Genomic DNA, 19,513 nt, shown 5'->3' on the forward strand with positions numbered 1-19,513 from the left:
TAGTTTTTTGTATTTTTTAGTAGAGACGGGGTTTCACTGTGTTAGCCAGGATGGTCTCGATCTCCTGACCTCATGATCCACCCGTCTCGGCCTCCAAAGTGCTGGGATTACAGGCTTGAGCCACTGCACCCGGCCTGCTCTGCCTCTTTCTCAGCATTCAGTGAAAATCGTTCATCAGTACTTGAAAATGGTAAGTGTGCCTAGAGAAGAATTAATATGTCCATAGGAGGAAAGGATAGCCTGGTTCAAAGAAAATCCCTGACAAGCTCACCCATAGCAAGCGTAGCAGGCGGTCTTGGGGTGGCCAGGCATGGCTTGGACTTGGGATGAAAGAAATGAAAGGAAACTCACAGGTGTAGGCTATTTTCTAAACTGGAATAGGTTTGCCCATGATAAGAGGTGATGTAACCAGAGGGAGGAGTCCCCTCACATTTCCTCAGAACTGCCTTCAAGGATGCCCTACAGATTCTGGTGCTCATTTTCCAAGGCAATCAGTTTGAGCCTCCATGCCACTGATAGTCTTTCTGCTCTTTGCCAGACCTGTCTCTCTTTTTGATTCTCAGTTATGACTCTGAAGCAATCTCAAAGCCTAACTGATACAAACATGATACTGGCTGAGCAAGAGCTATCTTACCTCTACTGTGAATATCCGCTCTTTAAATGCAGTAACAGAAAGATTCTTTTTTTTTTTTTTTCTTTTTTGAGACGGAGTCTTGCTCATTCGCCCAGGCTGGAGTGCGGTGGCGCAATCTCGGCTCACTGCAAGCTCCGCCTCCTGGGTTCACGCCATTCTCCTGCCTCAGCCTCCAGAGTAGCTGGGACTACAGGCGTCCGACACCACGCCCAGCTAATTTTTTTGTATTTTTAGTAGATACGGGGTTTCACTGTGTTAGCCAGGATGGTCTCGATCTCCTGACCTCGTGATCCACCCACCTCGGCCTCCCAAAGTGCTGGGATTACAGGCTTGAGCCACCGTGCCCGGCCCAGAAAGATTCTTAGAGGAGGTAACCCTGAGTTAAATCTTAAGAATTAAAAAGAGTTCACCCAGGGCCAGGAGTGGTGGCTCATGCCTGTAATCCCAGCACTTTGGGAGGATGAGGTGGGAGAGTCACTTGAGTCCAGGAGTTCAAGACCAGCCCAGGCAACATGGTGAAACCTTGTCTCTACAAAAAATACAAAACTTAGCCACGCATGGTGGCACACAACTGTAGTCAAAGCTACCTGGGAGGCTGAGGCAGGAGGATTGCGATTGCCTGAGCCTGAGCCCAGGAGGCAGAGGCTGCAGTGAGCTGAGATTGCACCACCGCATTCCAGCCTGGTTGACAGAGCGAGACTCTGTCAAAAAAAAAAAAAAAAAAAAGTTACCTGGTCAAAGAGAAAGGGAAAGGGGGAAGTCCATAAAAAGAGAACATCATGTGCAAAGGCACAGAGGACAGAAATATCATAAAATGTGCACAGAAATACCCACAGTTGTTAAGAGCTTCTTTGGCCCAGTCCCTCTAATGAATGGAGACTCCAGCAGAAGATATATTGCATTTATTCAAATACAGTTCACATTAAATATAAATTATATTTAACTATGATGGGGTTGAGTTGCGTGACTCGTGGCCATAATGTTACCTTTTGTAGGCATGTACTGATGTTAATTTTTCAGGATTTTTTGGTATATGTTTTGAAGCCAATACCTTTTTTTAAACCTCAGGTCTATATGGCACCTGATGAATAAAACAGCATAGCACTGAGCAGTTCAGAGTTAATGAGGATAAAATTCAAAGTAGAGAATGAAGAGATGAGAGCAGAGAAGCAACTGGGAGCCAAGGTATAGGAAGGCTCATGTGCCATATAAGTGACTTGGACTTTATCGCAGCACTACATAATGTTAATTAGTATTAACAGCATTCATTTACTTACGAATACTTATGGAGCCTGGAACTGTTCTAGACCAAACAGGTAAAATCTCTACCCTCAAGACACTTACATTATCACAAGTCATTAAAGAATTTTGATCAGGAGAGTGTCTCCATCAGACATGCCTGGAACATAGCTCCCCCTGGGGATGGTATAGAAAATGGATTGGAGAGGGTCAAGAGTGGAAACAGGGAAATTTGTTAGAAGGCTGATGCAGAAGTAGGGCTCTAGACCTGTGCAAAAGTGAGCCATAGAAAGCTAAGAAGAAAAGCAAGATATGAAAAAGAGAGCTCCGGGATGGGCATCAAGAGATCCAAGTCCCAGTAACAAATCTGCCATTAATATTTCTCCTCTTTGACCCTCAGTTTCTCAAACATCTGCAAAATGAAGGAGTCTTTTCTATTCATTACTATTTCTTCATAGTACTATTATTATTGCATAGAAAAATCAAGTGTGTATATTGGGAGGACTACTTATGGATCAGCTCTTGGCAAAACTGGGAAACAGACAACATTGGCCTTGAGTTTTCTTATGAAAATTCCCATAAAATATCAAGCAACAGGACACGCTGTCACTCAGCCTTACCAAGCTGGGAGAGGGGTCAGGGAGGAGGACTCCCTTCTACTTGGACCTACAGCAAGTGCTCTGTTGATATTTGAAAAAGAACACCAAGGACATTATGTGCTGTTCTAACTGTTAGCATTTCTCTTCCTAATAAAAGTGGCTCATATTTAGAGTTATAAGGATATGCCAGGCACAGTTCTAGGCATCTTATGTGCATCATTTCATTCAATTTTCACTACAGCCCTGTAAGGCAGGTATTGTTCTTTATTAATTGTATCGTTTAATGGACATGTCATAATTTTACATATTCATGGAGTACCTAGTGATGTTTCAATATGTATCAATATGTATAGTGATCAGATCAAGGCAATTAGCGTGTCTATTATCTCAAACAATTTGTTATTTATTTGTGTTGAAGGTGTTCTATCTTCCCTCTAGCTATTTGAAACTATACAATATATTTTTATTAACTATAGTCATTTCACATATTCTTATTCATATTTCATAGTTGAGAAAATTAAGATCCAGAGAGATTAAGTAAATCTACAGAGTTAAAAAGAGGCAGAAATGGGGTTACTAACAATTACACTGTACATTTCACATCAGATAGCTTTCTTAGCTAATACTTCCCTTATGTGCAACAATTGAACAGCTAAAAAAATGGTGTGAGTAATGTGGCTTTCTGAGGGGTGTGGCCTAGACTGGTCACAGGATTTAGCATCAAGTAGATCGGGATTACAAGGGCTCAGGGAAGTGACAAGGCTGAGTTCAGAGCCAGAAGACCTGAAAACTGTTTCTTAAGATTGTTCTACATTCCAAGTTGCCAAAATTAAGTCCCGTATAGCAAATGCACTTGGGGAACCCACCCTGGTTACAAATCCAAGTCCTAAGCTATTCCTGATCTGCTTCTTAAGCAGCAAAATATAGGAGTAGAAGATGTAATAGAACTTGATGCCTTCCCAATTTTATTTGTGTGTGTGTGTGTGTTTTATTTTTGTCTATTATTTTTTTTGACAGGGTCTCACTCTGATACCCAGGCTAGAGTGCAGTAGTATGATCTTGGCTCACTGTAGCCTCCACCTTCTGGGTTCAAGCAATTCTCCTGCTTCAGCCTTCCAAGTAGCTGGGACTACAGGTGCATGCCACCATGCCCAGCTAATTTTTACATTTTTTTTTAGTAGAGTCGGAGTTTCACCATCTTGGCCAGGCTGGTCTCAAATTCCTGACCTCAAGTGATCTGCCCGCCTTGGCCTCCCAAAGTGCTGGAAGTACAGGCGTGGGCCACCATGCTCGGCCTTGTGTGTTTTTTTTTACAGTGACTTTTAAGCTGAAAATATCCTTTTACTTTTTGGTTTCTTTCTACTATGGCGGTTGTTTTTAAATCTACCCCCCTTTAAACTTTTCTTGTTTTCTTTTAGATTCCGCCTTGCTTTGCCAGAGTCCAATCGCAGCAATATTGAGGTAGGAATCTGAGTTCTTGGGGTTACCGGACACTGGAAGAGCAAGGATTCTCCTACTATATATAATACCGAGTTAATTGTTTTCTCTGCCTCGGAGTCCTTGATTTCTGCATAATTGTAGGACTTGACTTTGAAATTCTGTATGCAGCTACTCATCAATTGAGTCCATTAACCATTCAAGAGAGGAACTCTACAGTTTACTTTTATTTATGCAGAAATACTTTTCTAAAAACTCAAAAGACTGTTGAGACACTGTATAATGCTCATATAGTAAAATGCTTATATTAGTAAAATATGTAAGACTATACATTAGGCATTCTCAGGGAATGCCTGTTTTCTCACTAAAATAATCCTCTACAGTTAGAGACGAGAATCCCAAAGGAATATGTAAATTATTAAGCCATGATTAGGTTTACGCTTTGAACACTTTCTGCTCATCTCCTAAAATTAAGTCAATGCTGCTTGTATGGAGACCTTTGTGGGAGGGGGGGTTCCCAGCCTGATGACTTTCTGATGGGAAGAGGACACCCCAACATGTGACTTGGAATCCCCCTTCCCTCAAGCTTCAGGAAGATCAGCTAAATCACTACCTCATAGTGCCATGGATGGCACTATCAGAGAGAAGTTAAGTGGATTTTGGTGTCAGAATGCCCGGGTAGAATACTGCCTAGTTCATGGGCAGCACTACATAACGTTAATTATTAGTATTAGCAGTATTCATTTACTTACAAATACTTATTGAGCCTGGAACTGTTCTAGACAAAACAGATAAAATCTCTACCCTCAAGGCACTTACATTCTAAAGCAGTGGTTCTCAACTAGTGATTCTCAGCTAGGAACATTTGGCAATGTCTGAAGACATTTTTGGTTGTCACATCCTGGGATGGAAGGAGAGATGCTAATGACACTTGGTGGGTAGAGGCCAGGGATGCTGCTAAACATCTCACAGTGCACAAGACAGCTCCCAACAACAAAGAATGATCCATCCCAAAACGTCAAGAGTGCCACTATTGGGAAACCCTGTTCCAGAGTGTGTGTGATTGTGCTTATGTGTGCGTGACAGGCTGAGAGTAGCAGAAAACAAACAAATAATAGTTTTTACTAAAAAATACTATAGGGAAAAAGAAATTGGAATAGGCAGTGTGAGTAGGTATGGAGCTGAAATTACAACCTTGGGGTTTGTTTTGTTTTTTTTTTTTTGAGACGGAGTCTTGCTCAGTCACCCAGGCTGGAGTGCAGTGGCACAATCTCCACTCACTGCAAGCTCTGCCTTCCGGGTTCATGCCATTCTCCTGCCTCAACCTCCCGAGTAGCTGGGACTACAGGCGCCCGCCATCACGCTCGGCTAATTTTTTTATATTTTTAGTAGAGGTGGGGTTTCACCATGTTAGCCAGGATGGTCTCAATCTCCTGACCTCGTGATCCACCCGCCTTAGCCCCTCAAAGTGCTGGGATAACAGGCGTGAGCCACCATGCCTGGCCCAACCTTGGGGTTGTTGAAAGTATTAGCTGAGATTATACATGAAATGCACTTAGCACATTGACTACATAGTAGGCATTAAAGAAACAGTGGTCACTATTTTCATATTTGCAGTAACTATTTCAGTTATTGTCACTTCTGTGTTTTCATATTTACAATAATTATTTCAGTTATTGTCATTTTTATGTCAAGAGGCAGTGTAGCATAATAGTTTCATACATAAACTCTGAGGTCAAACTGCAAAAGTGAATTCCCACTGCCCATTTTCACTCTGGTGATACAGACATACCCACTGCACTCCATCCGGGGCGAAAGTGAGCCTCCATCTCAAAAAAAAAAAAAAAATTAATTTAAAGAAAAAGATAAATTGGGTGTTCTGGGGACGGCATTAGCTTTGGAGCATGATGTAATGCAAGGGAACTCCTGTGGCTGAGACTCTCAGTAAGTAAAGCGAAGATTGCTAATTGGGAAATCTAATAGTTGTTCTTGATTGTCTTGGTAGACGGCTGAGCTGCCACGTTTGCTGACACCATGTAGTCCCTCTGAATTTGTCTCACCAAAATCCAGTGCAGAGGGAAGCAGAAGTGTCCATCTTCAAGAGGGAAAAAGTTAGAAAACCCTGAAATATGATTTTCTACAAAGCTAGTATATCCCTCTGAGAAGATCCTACTGCACTCTAGCCTGGGTAACAGAGTAAAAAAACAAAAAAGCCCAGTCTGGCAACTGATTCTATTTCCTCTTTTATTTCAGGTCTTGAGGTTTGAAAATATTCTGTCCTCTATTCTTCACTTTGGAGTCCTCCCACTGGCCAATGGTAAGGGATTATTGGGAAACAATGTGACTGTAACATCGGCTAACATCTAACATCTGCATCAGCTGCAATGGGGATTGTTTGGGACTTTTCACCCTGAAGCTTGTACTCCTATCATGTTATCATGAATCCAGGCCAGCGTCAGAATTTACAAAGTTTGTACCATCAATGACGTGGTTGCACAATTAGTTATTCTAGATCCAAGCCCTGTTAGCAATTCTATTTGCAAACTCAGCAAGATCAGCTAACACTGGTTGAGTTAAAGAGATTGAAACCATGCTCCTTAGGCAGTAAAGAATCTCCTTCCAGTCAACCAGAAATGAGATTATTTTCCCTACGGGATATCTCTGTGGGTCTTATGCAAGGACCACTAACTGGATAGACACAGTTTTCAAGAATGATAATCCTGGGCCTTCTCCTTGCATAGCAATTGTTCATAAACCGCAGTATCTGGGGTCTGGCCCAGTTAAAATATTTTTTATATTAGACACCAAAATGTTCTCAAAACCCACTAATTAGGTATTTTCAAAATACACATTGGGCAGGCTGAAAATGGACAGCATTTCTCTACTGTCCAAATGAACATAATTGTAGGTGCATTTTTTATTAATCACGGATTAATGAGCAATTCTTCCAGGAAAATTCTAGGGACATATCAGAGAGATGCAAACGTGGAACCAGGGAGAATGAAAAGATCAATTATTAAAAAGCTATCCATGCTGGGCGCGGTGGCTCATGCCTATAATCCCAGAACTCTGGGAGGCCAAGGCAGGCAGATTACCTGTGGTCAGGAGTTCGAGACCAGCCTGGCCGACATGGTGAAACCCCATCTCTACTAAAAATACAAAAATCTTAGCCAGGCATGGTGGTGGGCATCTGTAATCTCAGCTACTCAGAAGGCTGAGGCAGGAGAATCGCCTGAACCTGGGAGGCGGAAGTTGCAGTGAGCCAAGATCATGCCATTACATTCCAGCCTGGGCAACAAGAGCAAAACTCTATCTTTTAAAAAAAAAAAAAAGGTGTCAGTCAGTCTCTTACTAAAAAGCTTGCTAAAACCTCTGTGCTTGTGCCCAATTATTTTATGTCTTGTTCTATATTTTAGCAAAATTGCAGCAAGGATTTCCTCTGCCCAATCCGCACAAAATCTCATTCGTCAATTCAGATATTGAAGTTCTTGAGGTAAGAATGCAAATCTCACCTCTTAACTGACTCATTTCTTTTTATAGTAGACTAAGCCTCCTCCTGTTTTGCTTGTTGTTGTTGTTTTTGTCCTGCTTTGCTTTTTCCCAGACCAAGGAATTTTATAAATATGTTTAGCTCTTAAATTACAATTAACAGAAAGTATTTACAGTTGAGTTTAAAAATCAGACCAAGATCAATTCCACTTAGCAGCTAAATCCACAGTACAATAAGATGCCCTTTAGCACGCTTTATTTTACTTATTCCACAAGACGATGTGTGAGGCTGGGATTATTACTCCCATTTTACAGATGAGGAAAGTAGGACTCATAGAGAAGTGGCTCAGGCAGCTGGAAAGGAGCATGGCTAGGACAGGACTGGCTCTTCTGATTCTCGCAGTCAGATGACTTTCTCTTGAACCAAAGACACCCCTCTGAGTTCAGGAATCGAATTGTTTTCTGGCTAATCATTATGAACTCACTTCAGAATACCTTTTTTTCTTTCTTTCTTTCTTTTTGGCATTGTTGTTTGTTTGGGGAGGTGGAAATATGTTTCTAAAGGAATTCTCCAATCCTGTACAGTCCAGGGGTCCCCAACACCCAGGCCTAGGACCTGTCTGGGTGTGTGGCCTGTTAGGAACTTGGCTGCACAGCTGGAGGTGAGCCGCCGACGAGGGAGCATTACTGCCTGAGCTCCGCCTCCTATTAGATCAGCAGCAGCATTAGATTCTCATGGGAGCACAAACCCTATAGTGAACTGTGTGTGTGAGGGGTCTAGGTTGCACGCTCCTTATGAGAATCCAACTAATGCCTGATGATCTGAGGTAGAACAGTTTCATCCTGAAACCATCCACCAATCCCCGTCAGTGGAAAAAGTGTCTTCCATGAAACCGGTTGCTGGTGTCAATAAGGCTGGGGACCGCTGCCCTACACTACCCCGTATGCTCTCCCATCTCCCTGTTTCTCCCCCACTGCTTCTACAATGGCTAAGTCACATCAGGTGACAGTACTCCAACATGGCCTTTCCTTTGTCTGGGGTGTTCACAAAGCAGGGCAAGGGTAGAGGAGGCCCTGCCTCTGTAGGACCTTGTAAAGAAACCATCTCTCAGTCAGGCATGGTGGCTCATGTGTGTAATCCCAGCACTTTGGGAGGCTGAGGTGGGCGGATCACTTAAGGTCAGGAGTTCGAGACCAGCCTAGCCAAAATGGTGAAACCTCGTCTCTACTAAAAATACAAAAATTAGCTGGGTGTGGTGGCGTACGCCTCTAGTCCCAGCTGCTCGGGAGACTGAGAATCACTTGAACCCAAGAGGCAGAGAATCACTTGAACCCAAGAGGCGGAGCTTGCGAGATTGCACCACCGCACTCCAGCCTGGGTGACAGCCTTTGGGACTCCATCTCAAAAATTAAAATAATAAAAAAAGAAGCCAGCTGTTCCTCACTCCTCAGACAAACCCAGACATGCCCAAGGTTTGATGTTATCTTCATTGTCACATCCTTTCCAGGGTTTCCTTTTGATTTCCACCGACCTGAAGTATGAAACATCCTCAAAGCAGCAGCCAAGTTTCCATGGTTGGGAAGGTCTGAACCTGATAAGTGGACAGTGGAGGGGGAAGTCAGCCCCTTGACTGCCAGTTTGCAATTCACCCCGGGAAGTAAATGGTCCTTAACCCCACAACTACTGTAAACCCAGAAAGGGAAGACAGTATACACTGGAATTGTAAAGCCCTCGTGAATTGCTTAGGTAGAAGGTTTTCTTTCTCAAGCCTTCAGAAACCCAGAATAAGGCAGAATGTGTTAAAGGGCTAAATACAGGTGTATGAATGTGAGTGTATGCATGCCACGTGTGCCTGTGTTTATGTTTGTTTGGGGCAAGAAAGATTCTAGGAACAAGAGCTAGGCATGTACTTCTGACCAGGTGGGTAAGAAACTCTTAAGTCTGTTTTTGTATTGGTCATTCTCAGTGGAGATCCCTTAGGCCCTCTAGGGGTTTTCCCCTACCCGCATATTGGATTTCATGTTTTATATTCACTGTTACTGTCTTCTGTGTTTAATTAAAATTGTTTTCTATCAACTTCAATCTTGGTTTTTTTTATTTGAGAAATGTCTTGCCCTGAATTTTTAAAAAATGAAATAAGAGGCCAGCCACAGTAGGTCATACCTGTAATCTCAGCACTTTGGGAGGCCAAGATGGGTGGATCAGGGGTCAAGAGGTCGAGACTATCCTGGCCAACATGGTGAAACCTAGTCTCTACTAAAAATACAAAAATTAGCTGGGAGTGGTGGCACGCACCTGTAGTCCCAGCTACTTGGGAGGCTGAGGCAAGAGAATCGCTTGAACCTGGGAGGCAGAGCTTGCAGTGAGCCAAGATGGCGCCAGTGCACTCCAGCCTGGCGACAGAGTGAGACTCCGTCTCAATAAAATAAAATAAAAAATAGAAAAGGGAAGAGACCTAAGGTTGCACAGACGTCAAGGCTTGATTTTAAAAGAGAATTCTTTACGTCTGAAATCTTTACAAGAAGAAACAGGGTAACCACAGGAAACTCTAAAAGTTGCATCACTTAAAGCTTTAGGATTTTTCACCCACCACAGATTCAGTGAAATGGCAGTTGAGTACTAAACTCAGAGAATTCATAATTGAGAATGATATCAATGTGTCAGAGCACCTAATCAGTGGGGAGAAATTGGGGCAGAAGAGAAGAAGACCGGAACCAGTGTAGGTAATGCGATAAATGAATGTAAACTACATACTGTTTTTTTTAGCAGCACTTACAGTCTAGTGGGGGAATGGAAGGAGGAGAGCTGTTTACAGAGTGCTTGCCGTGTGCCAAACCCTGTGCTGATTACTCCTCCAGTATCACTTCATTTAGCCTTCTACTCAAGAAAGAAGTATGATCCCATTTTACAGATGGTGAAACAGAGATAAGAAGGGTTAATGACACCAAGCCAGTAAATGGCACAGATAGAAATGGAATCTTGCAAGTCTTTCTAATCCCAAAGTTGCAGTTGTTGACATGAGGCAGAACTCGAAACTGAAATCACTTAAAGCTCACTTCCCACTATGAACAAGAGACATGGCGTATAAAAGCATGATTAAAGAGGTCTTGATCATCAAAGGATGCTAGACTGAGGAGTTCTGGCGATCCATAAGGGCTGTGATTTGATCATTTTGTAGTACACGTCTGGCCATAATAGATGCATCCACAAATGTTTGTTAGAATAAACGATAAGCTGCCATGCTTCATTCTTTGGGATGCTCCTTTCCGATAAAAAAAAAAGTTATTTGATGTATATCCAGATTCATTCCGAAACATAAATGTTCAGCTATGGTATTTATTCAAACAGGTTCTTCTTTCTTAGCTGCTGGCGTATCTTTTTCCCCTCCCAGCTGAGGGTGTAAACTCCAAGCCGATGCACCGGACCTGACCCAGACTCAAGGTGTTTTCATAAGCTGCTGAAAAGCGTCTCCAAAACAAAAGATAACTACATTAGAATTTAAACTCCTGGATTTCGCTTAGCTGTAGCTTAGAGGAAATCGACTAATAAAGATTCTAGCTATACACTAGAGGACAATGCAGCTTAACCAGAGGAAAGACGTTGGCCTGAAGAGTTTCGAGCCTCGGCGCTTGCCGTTGCTCATCCTGCTGCGGCGCTGGTCGCGCCTGCGCTTTGGTTGTTGGAAGGCGGTGCTCTGGGAAGCCGGACAACGCGGCAGCCGCTCTTCAAAGCCGAGCCGGGAGTTTTCGCTACCGTTGTCGCCGCCATGAGTCGCAGCTATAATGATGAGCTGCAGTTCTTGGAAAAGATCAGTAAAAACTGCTGGAGGATCAAGAAGGGCTTCGTGCCCAACATGCAGGTAAGTCAGGAGAGTAAATGGCGGGGCCTTCCCTGCTCCGTCCCCGGCCCGGCCGGCGTCCACCGCGCCCTCTGGACCTCCCTGGACCACTGGGTCCGCCCCGGCCCCTTGCAGAGTTTCCCTCATCCCCTCCTTCTCCCCTCACGGTTCTGGGGCCGCCCAACCTGTTCCAGCACCACCTCCCGCCAGGAGAGGTCCCTGAACCACGAGGACAAGCTAAGCGCGGTGGATATGGGCAATCCAAATAAATACGAAATTGGGGTTTCCAAAGCGTTTTCACAGATCAGTCTCATAAACGCATCATGAGCTGGTTTACGTTCCTGGTCTTCAAGGTGGAAACTGCCAGCCCTGGGTTCATTTGCTGGGACTGGAATTCCTCTTCTCTGAGTCATGCTGGTTATTTATATAACGTTTACAGACCTTTGTTCACTGAACCAAGTTTTCAGCATTCAGTATTCCATGTTGGTTTTTAATTAAGCGATGTCATTTCTTGCAGTAGCACAGGGGAGGGCCTGATTGATTTTAATACTTCACAGAAGGACCTCGAGGATCTGTCGGTGACATAGTTTCCTCTACCTACCTAGGAAGAAGCTCAGCCAGGACTTGATGTCCAGTTTACTAGTTTTTCCTCTGATGTCCCAAATGAAGACTTGAGGGCTTGGGATCATCAGACAGTTTGAAAGCCTGGGCTCTGTATCTCTCGGCCTTCATCACCATCTGTGCTCATATTTTTCATTAACGTGAAAAAAGAAAATGTTTGTGAAGTTTTGCAACATATTTTTAAATAGTTTTTGAAATCCCTGAAGATGCCAAGTAAATGCCTCAAAGGTTTACCGTCTCACGTCTTGGTAAACGGCTCCCAATAGCCACTCCCCTCTTTTATTCGGAATCAAAGCTTATTGAGTTTCCCTTGTTGGCAAGTCATTTACACTGAGGGAAGAAAAAGCCCACAGGGATAAATCTGTGTTCTATTTGCTGTTTGGCCACTTTCTTTGTATGGAAACCGATACCCTGAAGGAAGGAAACATAAGGGGAGCACAGTGGTTCATGGCCTGTAATCTCAACACTTTGGGAGGCCAAGGCGGGAAGATTCTTTGTGCTTAGAACTTCCAGACCTGTCTGGGCAATATAGTGGGACCGCGTCTCTACCAAAAAAAAATTTAATTAGCCAGGCGGGGTGGTGTGCACCACAGCTACTCAGGAGGCTGAGGCAGCGGGAGCCCTTGAGCCTGGGAGATCGAGGCTGCAGTGACCCGTGATCATTCTAAACTGCACTCCAGCCTGGGTGACAGAGTGAGTCTCAAGTAAAAAAAAAAAAGAAAGAAAACACCATGACATGATCATCTGTAGGATCTAATAATGCAGCCTTCATTATCTGGCAGGTGTTCTGACTTAGCCTTTGATGCACACACTGCTGCTCATTGATGGGGCAAGTCTAATTTTGCTAGGCAGTTCTAGTGTGAGTATGTATACAGCAATGTATACAGCACTTTACTACCACCTTTTCTTTGGGAATAGAGACTTGGAATGTTGATGCATTGCTCTTAAAACGCTATTGACTTCTAAGCATGAATTGTGCTTCCATCCTCATGGGAGCAGTGAATTTCACATGGATAATCATCTGTTACTAAATCTCCATTTCTCCCCCAAGGCCCACATCCATTTGTTGGACTAAAACTTTCTCTTTGTTCCCTTAAAATGCTTTCCTCCCATCTTTATGTCATTTTTGCATTTGGCTCCTAAATGTTCTGCTGCACCAGTGATGTCTCTTGTCTTTAAAGAGCCAGCTCTACGGGATCTCTGTGAAACCTCTCCCAGCTCCCTAGACTGTTGAGGCACTTCCTCATCAGATTCTTCCATAGCACTGTGTACTTAATGTTATGGCACTTGCTTCATTGCACTCTGATACTCTTATGAGAATATAAGGGCTGTATTGGCTGGGCGCGGTGGCTCACATGCCTGTAATCCCAGCACTTTGGGAGGCCAAGATGGGCGGGTCACGAGGTCAGGAGATCGAGACTATCCTGGCTAACACGGCGAAGTCTCTACTAAAAATAACAAAAAAATTAGCCGGGCATGGTGGGGGGCGCCTGTAGTCCCAGCTGCTTGGGAGGCTGAAGCAGGAGAATGGCGTGAACCCAGGAGACAGAGCTTGCAGGGAGCCGAGATTGTGCCACTGCACTCTAGCCTGGGCCACAGAGCGAGACTCAGTCTCCAAAAAAAAAAAAAAAAAAGAAAAAGAAAAAAGAATATAAGAGCTGTATTGTGGTGTACTGGGAGGTCCTTGAAAGCAATTTTATCAATTTTATCATAGTCTTTGTATCTCCCCTAGTGCCCGGGACAGTGCTTCATGCATAGTAAATCCTCAGTTAATGTTTGGTGAATTAATAAATGTGACCCTTAAGAAATTGTACTGGAAACATTTTCCATCAGTGGGTATTAATTGTTATTTATGCAATGGTCATGAAGTCATCTTTCTGATAAAAACTACATTCAGTTGATTAAGTGTTAAATCTTTGGTTCTCCGTTACTGGACAGCTCCTTCAAAATATTTGACCTATGATAAAAATGGTCTGCTCTTTAGTGTTACATAAGTATGTCGTCCATTGCCTTTTGTGTGCCGCCTCTATTGTCAAGCTTTAAAATTACGCAGGTTTTTAAAAAAATTATATAGCTTATAGAACTGAGCACACAGCTACATAGCTGTATGTTAAATTTTTCTTCTCACTATTTACCTAACTAGAGATTTGTAAGTCACCACTAGAGCAAAATAAAGTGTAACTGGCTATTGGCTTAAACACAGAATAAATATACTAAGGTTAGATGACTATGTTTTATGTTTAAAATTTGAGTTTTTTATTGATCTGGGTTGTTTTTTTTTTAATTTTCAAAAATCCATTGATATTTTTGAAGCTTGAGGATTAAGACCTTTGGGCTTTGTGAGAGCATAGTTGGAAGATTTTTCTTTATCACACAAAAAGATGCTTGATCTGTTGAATTCTTAAATGTGGTTTTGAGGGTATAAGAATAATGAAAACAATTAGTGAACATTGCAAAATTTTTCTTAAGATATATTTTATGATGGGAGCAGCTCGCAGTCTTTGATAGGAAGTTTTCTGCATGCTTAAGGTAATGTGAAAGTGTTTGGTAAAGAGTAAAGCACAGTAAATATCGCATACAGCGTATTCTGTCCAGTGCCTACACTTGCCATACATGTACTCAGACATTGCTTTTCACTTTCCTTGGTACCAGGTTGAGGGCGTTTTCTACGTGAATGATGCTCTGGAGAAATTGATGTTTGAGGAATTAAGGAATGCCTGTCGAGGTGGTGGTAAGTACATTAGAGTGTCACTTGTATTAGTACAGTAGTGCCTTCCCTGTGGCCTGAAAAAGTGGTAACTCAATTACAATTTTGAAATATTGTCAGGGAGTGATTACAACTTAAGGTAAGACCAAAAGAACTTACTTATTTGTGATCACATTGTTAGCCAGCTGACGTTATAGAAAGGATTTGAAGCTGGGTAGAACTCATTTCTCAGCTAACCTTGAACAATAAGAGCAAGTGACCTACCATTTGTTTTACACTTATACTATATTCCAGGCATTTTACTAGGTGCTTTGCGTAGATTATCTCATGTAATACTTGCAGTAACTGTAAAAGGAAGATATTATCTCCAGCTTATAGATATGTAAGTCAGAGCTCAGTGAGGTTAAACGTAATAACAGAAAACCAAACACTGAATGTTCTCACTCGTAAGTGGGAGTTGAACATTGAGAACACATGGATACAGGGAGGGGAACATCACACACCGGGGCCTGTCAGGGTATTGGGGGCTAAGGGAGGGATAGCATTAGGAGAAATAGCTAATGTAGATGACAGGTTGATAGGTGCAGCAAACCACCGTGGCACATGTATACCTATGTAACAAACCTGCACGTTCTGCACATGTATCCCAGAACTTAAAGTATAATAACAAAAATTTAAAATGTTTAATTTGCCCAAGGTCACATAGCTTTTTGATGACAACCAGAATTCAGTTCCAGTAGTGCCTGATTTTAAAGACAGTGTTCTTAACCAGTACACTAATTAGGCTTACTGAACTTCAGTTGTCTCATCCATAAAACAGGAATCATTACACCTATCTTGCAGGGCTGCAGCAAGGTTTAGAGATAAAATGCATGAAGCTCTATGATAATCTAATGGTGATAGTATAGAAATCATCTGGTGTTGGGCCGGGCGCAGGGGCTCACGCCTGTAATCCCAGCACTTTGGGAGGCCGAGGCGGGCGGATCACGAGGTCAGGAGATCGAGACCATCCTGGCTAACACGGTGAAACCCCATCTCTACTGAAAACACAAAAAATTAGCCGGGCATGGTGGCGGGCACCTGTAGTCCCAGCTACTCAGGAGGCTGAGGCAGGAGAATGGCGTGAACCTGGGAGGCAGAGCTTGCAGTGAGTGGAGATCGAGCCACTGCTCTCCAGCCTGGGCCGCAGAGCGAGACTCAGTCTCAAAAAAAAAAGAAATCGTCTAGAGTTACCCCTTTCATTTTTTAGATCAGCAAACTAAAGCCTTCCCTCCCCGACCAGGGTATGCTCACTTGTCTAAAATAACATAGCTGCCAAGTGGCAGAAATGGGACTGGAGCCCCGTATCCCTTCATTCTCAATCCAGTGTTTTCCAGAGCTTCCACATTGCCCTTCTTTGTCACTTAGAATAAACCAGCATTGATTTTCTTTATAAAGGGAACTACTGAAAGAATATTTTTTTCAGGCCAGGTGCCCTGGCTCACACCTGTAATCCCAGCACTTTGGGAGGCTGAGGCAGGTGGATCATGAGGTCAGGAGTTCGAGACTAGCCTGACCAACGTGGTGAAACACCATCTTTACTAAAAATACAAAAGTTAGCCGGGTGTGGTGGCCCACGCTTGTAATCCCAGCTACTCAGAAGGCTGAGGCAGGAGAACTGCTTGAACCCAGGGGGTGGAGGTTGCAGTGAGCCAAGATTAAAAAAAAAAAAAAAAATTTCAAATATTAATAACGTAAAATTTGGTATTTGTATTTTACATCCCAGTACAACATTTGCAAGCAGCCTTCTCATGGTATATGCAGAACACTGACAGCACATTTGTGGCTATATTTCCTGTTTGTCTGCTTCCTTCTTGAAGAAGCTCCCTTCCATCTTGCATCTCAAATATCCTTCTAGGCTTTGTTGTCTTAGTAGCCCTGATGACTACCTCTTCACGTTATACAGCCTAGAAACATGAATATAATTAATGCTAAAACTCAAGTGTGTTGTCTTTTCTAATACCCAGTTTTTGTCTTCAGGTGTTGGTGGCTTCTTGCCAGCCATGAAACAGATTGGCAACGTGGCAGCCCTGCCTGGAATTGTTCATGTAAGTCAGAGTTCAGAGCTTTAATCATTTATATTTCTTAAAGTCCATTGAATGGATGAATGGCCATGCCTGATAATGGCCTTTGGACATATGTCTTAAAAATAATTTAGACAATGACCTTTGGACAGCCCAACATAACCGTGAAGCCTGGCTCAGTGGCTCATGCCACCCGCAACACTTTGGGAGTCCAAGATGGAAGGATTGCATGAGCCCGGGAGTTCAAAACTAGTCTGGGCAACATGGCAAGACCCTGTCTATACAAAAAAAATTAGCTAGGTGTGATGTCACATGCTTGTAGTCCCAGCTACTCGGAATGCTGAGTGGGAGGATCACTTGAGCCCAGGAGTTCCATTCTGCAGTGAGCCATGAATCACGCCACTGCACTTTTAGCGTGGACGACAAAGTGAGACCCTGTCCCTAAAAATAAAAAATAAAAAGAAATAACCATGGACCTAAAGAAATAATTGAATCTGGATGGCATTTCAGTTTCTGGATGCCTTTGGCTAGAATCTGTAAGTGTCCAAGAACCTTTGAAGTAGTTTTTATGTTTTGTTTCTTTATCATGGTGACATTATTCCTGGATCAGTGCACCTCCATTGTAAGTTTCATTGTAAGTTTCACTTCATTGTTTCAATGTAAGTTTCATTTGGTTGTAAGTTTCACTTCCCATACAGAGGATGATGGAAGAAGAAATGGCAAGGAGTTTAAGGGTTAGCATTGAGAGGGAGGAAGAGAGGACAGCATAGCCCCCACCAGTCTAACATTCGTATTCTATCATTAGAGGTAGATGGTGAAAATGGATCTATTCGGCAGACATTTTTGAGGTCTTCTTTATGCCAGTTACGATGTTGGGCACTTGGTAGAGGGAATGAAATGGTATGGCTTGTGTATATAAGGAAGTTGTTAGTGTCTGGGTGTCTGCATGTCTGCTGTGTTTGACCTGCATGCTTCCTGGGTCAGGGTCCTTTCCTAGGCTCCGCATATGGGAAGTCTATAGTATTTATACCATATAATGGATTACATTTGGCTGTGATTACTTAAACTGATGACCTCTATAAATCAGTTATTTTCCTCTTAACCTGACAAACCAACATTTGTCAGTGTCTTAATATTATTTTTAAAATGTAATAGTACAGTAAACTTAGTATGTGTTACTCCTGTATCATGTTATTTTGAGGCTTTTCTGTTTTGGATTTCCTTAACATTCAGATCTTATAAAAAGGTTTTTTTCTCACCGTATTTAGCTTTGTGATTAGGAGTTCTTACGATTTCCCTGAATAGAGAAGATTTTGTGAAAACACAGTCTTAATTTAGGGAAAGCTTCAGCCTGCAGCCTCTTTGAGAATCAGTGTCAGGTCCATCAGGGCAACCAGGGTGGCAGGTCAAGACACTTGTATTTCACTTTCTAATTCTCTTTCAGCGATCTATTGGGCTTCCTGATGTCCATTCAGGATATGGATTTGCTATTGGGAACATGGCAGCCTTTGATATGAATGACTCTGAAGCAGTGGTATCCCCAGGTAAGATTACTGTGCACGTCTGCTGTTAAGTGTGTAGCTTTGGCCAGGCACGGTGGTTCACGTCTGTAACCCCAGCACTTTGGGAGACCGAGGCAGGTGGATCACGAGGTCAAAAGATCGAAACCATCTTGGCCAACATGGTGAAACCCTGTGTCTCTACTAAAAATAGAAAAATTAGCTGGGAGTGGTGATGTACACGTGTAGTCCCAGCTACTTGGGAGGCTGAGGCAGGAGAATCACTTGAACCCAGGAGGCAGAGGTTGCAGTGAGCCGAGATTGTGCCGCTGTACTCCAGCCTGGTGACAAAGCAAGACTCCGTCTCAAAAAAAAAAAAAAAAAAAGTGTAGCTTCTCTCTGTGGACCATAGCCTCTGTGAAACAGAGCACTTCTCTCCATGTGCATGACTGAGTCTCATCATGTTCTGTCATTTTTCTTTGAGGCTATTACAACATCAAGCAAAGCATATTTTCAGTGAAAATTTTGGGAGGCTCCCACCAAACATCATGTTATTCAGGCTTTGGCTACAAAACAAACTGGCAATTTTTTTTATCTTTGTAACTCAGTTACCCCATGGACACATCACGTCTAATAATGTTAATGACCATAGAGTATTAGTAGATTAGATGAGTTCAGCTGTGTAAAATATTTAGAACAGTGCTAAGCACATAGAACATATTCAGTAATATTGTCATTGTTATTCAGTGATAACATTGAATATACAGAAGGCTGTATATGCCTTCTGCTGTGGTTATGGGGTGCTTTCAATGAATATTCTATACCAGAAATATCTTTGCTGTTAAAGAGTGTGAATTTAGAAATGAAGTTTAAATGACATCTTGAGAGTTCTGCTTCTAGCAGTGTGGATTGGATTGTTTCAGACCAATCCCTGCTGAAAATAATGAGAAAAGTTGGGTAAAAAACGTTTTCTGAAATCTGTTTGAAGGCACAGAAAATCTGCTAAGGCAGGAAGAATTTGCGAGGTCAACATCTAGAGGAAAAGAAGAAAAAGGTCCAGATATGTGAGCCCTACATGTAGGGCTGTTTTGAGATGACTGCAAATTTCAGTCAATAAGAATATACATGATTTGAATGATCGAACAACAAACTTGACACTTGACCTCTAATATACATGTGTGGTTGTGTGTGTGTGGTGCACTTGCATTGCAGTGCAGCCAAGCAGTGCAGAGTATACATTTTTTTCAAATGCACAGTTTACCAAAACTCACCACATGCTGAGCTGTAAAGCAGGCCATCAAATTTCAAAGCATTGAAATCATATAGACCAGGCCGGGCGCGGTGCCTCAAGCCTGTAATTCCAGCACTTTGGGAGGCCGAGACGGG

General features: G+C 42.7%; 2 protein-coding genes across 2 annotated transcripts in view; both read left to right on the top strand.

The window, feature by feature from the left end:
* The window catches only part of BPIFC (BPI fold containing family C), a 46,488-nt gene extending 37,009 nt beyond the window's left edge, over positions 1–9,479 (top strand). The window contains exons 12-15 of the mRNA XM_011978991.1: positions 3,891–3,933; positions 6,163–6,226; positions 7,326–7,402; positions 8,907–9,479. Coding sequence (XP_011834381.1) covers positions 3,891–3,933; positions 6,163–6,226; positions 7,326–7,402; positions 8,907–9,029 — 307 coding nt within the window. The 3' untranslated portion in view covers positions 9,030–9,479. The remainder of the gene's footprint in view (positions 1–3,890; positions 3,934–6,162; positions 6,227–7,325; positions 7,403–8,906) is intronic.
* A 1,560-nt stretch (positions 9,480–11,039) lies between these two features.
* Positions 11,040–19,513, top strand: part of RTCB (RNA 2',3'-cyclic phosphate and 5'-OH ligase) — a 25,926-nt gene continuing 17,452 nt past the window's right edge. Inside the window, exons 1-4 of the mRNA XM_011978992.1 lie at positions 11,040–11,258; positions 14,511–14,589; positions 16,585–16,652; positions 18,073–18,172. Of these exons, the coding sequence (XP_011834382.1) occupies positions 11,166–11,258; positions 14,511–14,589; positions 16,585–16,652; positions 18,073–18,172 (340 nt within the window). The 5' untranslated portion in view covers positions 11,040–11,165. The remainder of the gene's footprint in view (positions 11,259–14,510; positions 14,590–16,584; positions 16,653–18,072; positions 18,173–19,513) is intronic.

The sequence above is a fragment of the Mandrillus leucophaeus genome, unplaced genomic scaffold (genome assembly GCF_000951045.1).
Source record: "Mandrillus leucophaeus isolate KB7577 unplaced genomic scaffold, Mleu.le_1.0 Scaffold2, whole genome shotgun sequence".
NCBI lineage: Eukaryota > Metazoa > Chordata > Mammalia > Primates > Cercopithecidae > Mandrillus > Mandrillus leucophaeus.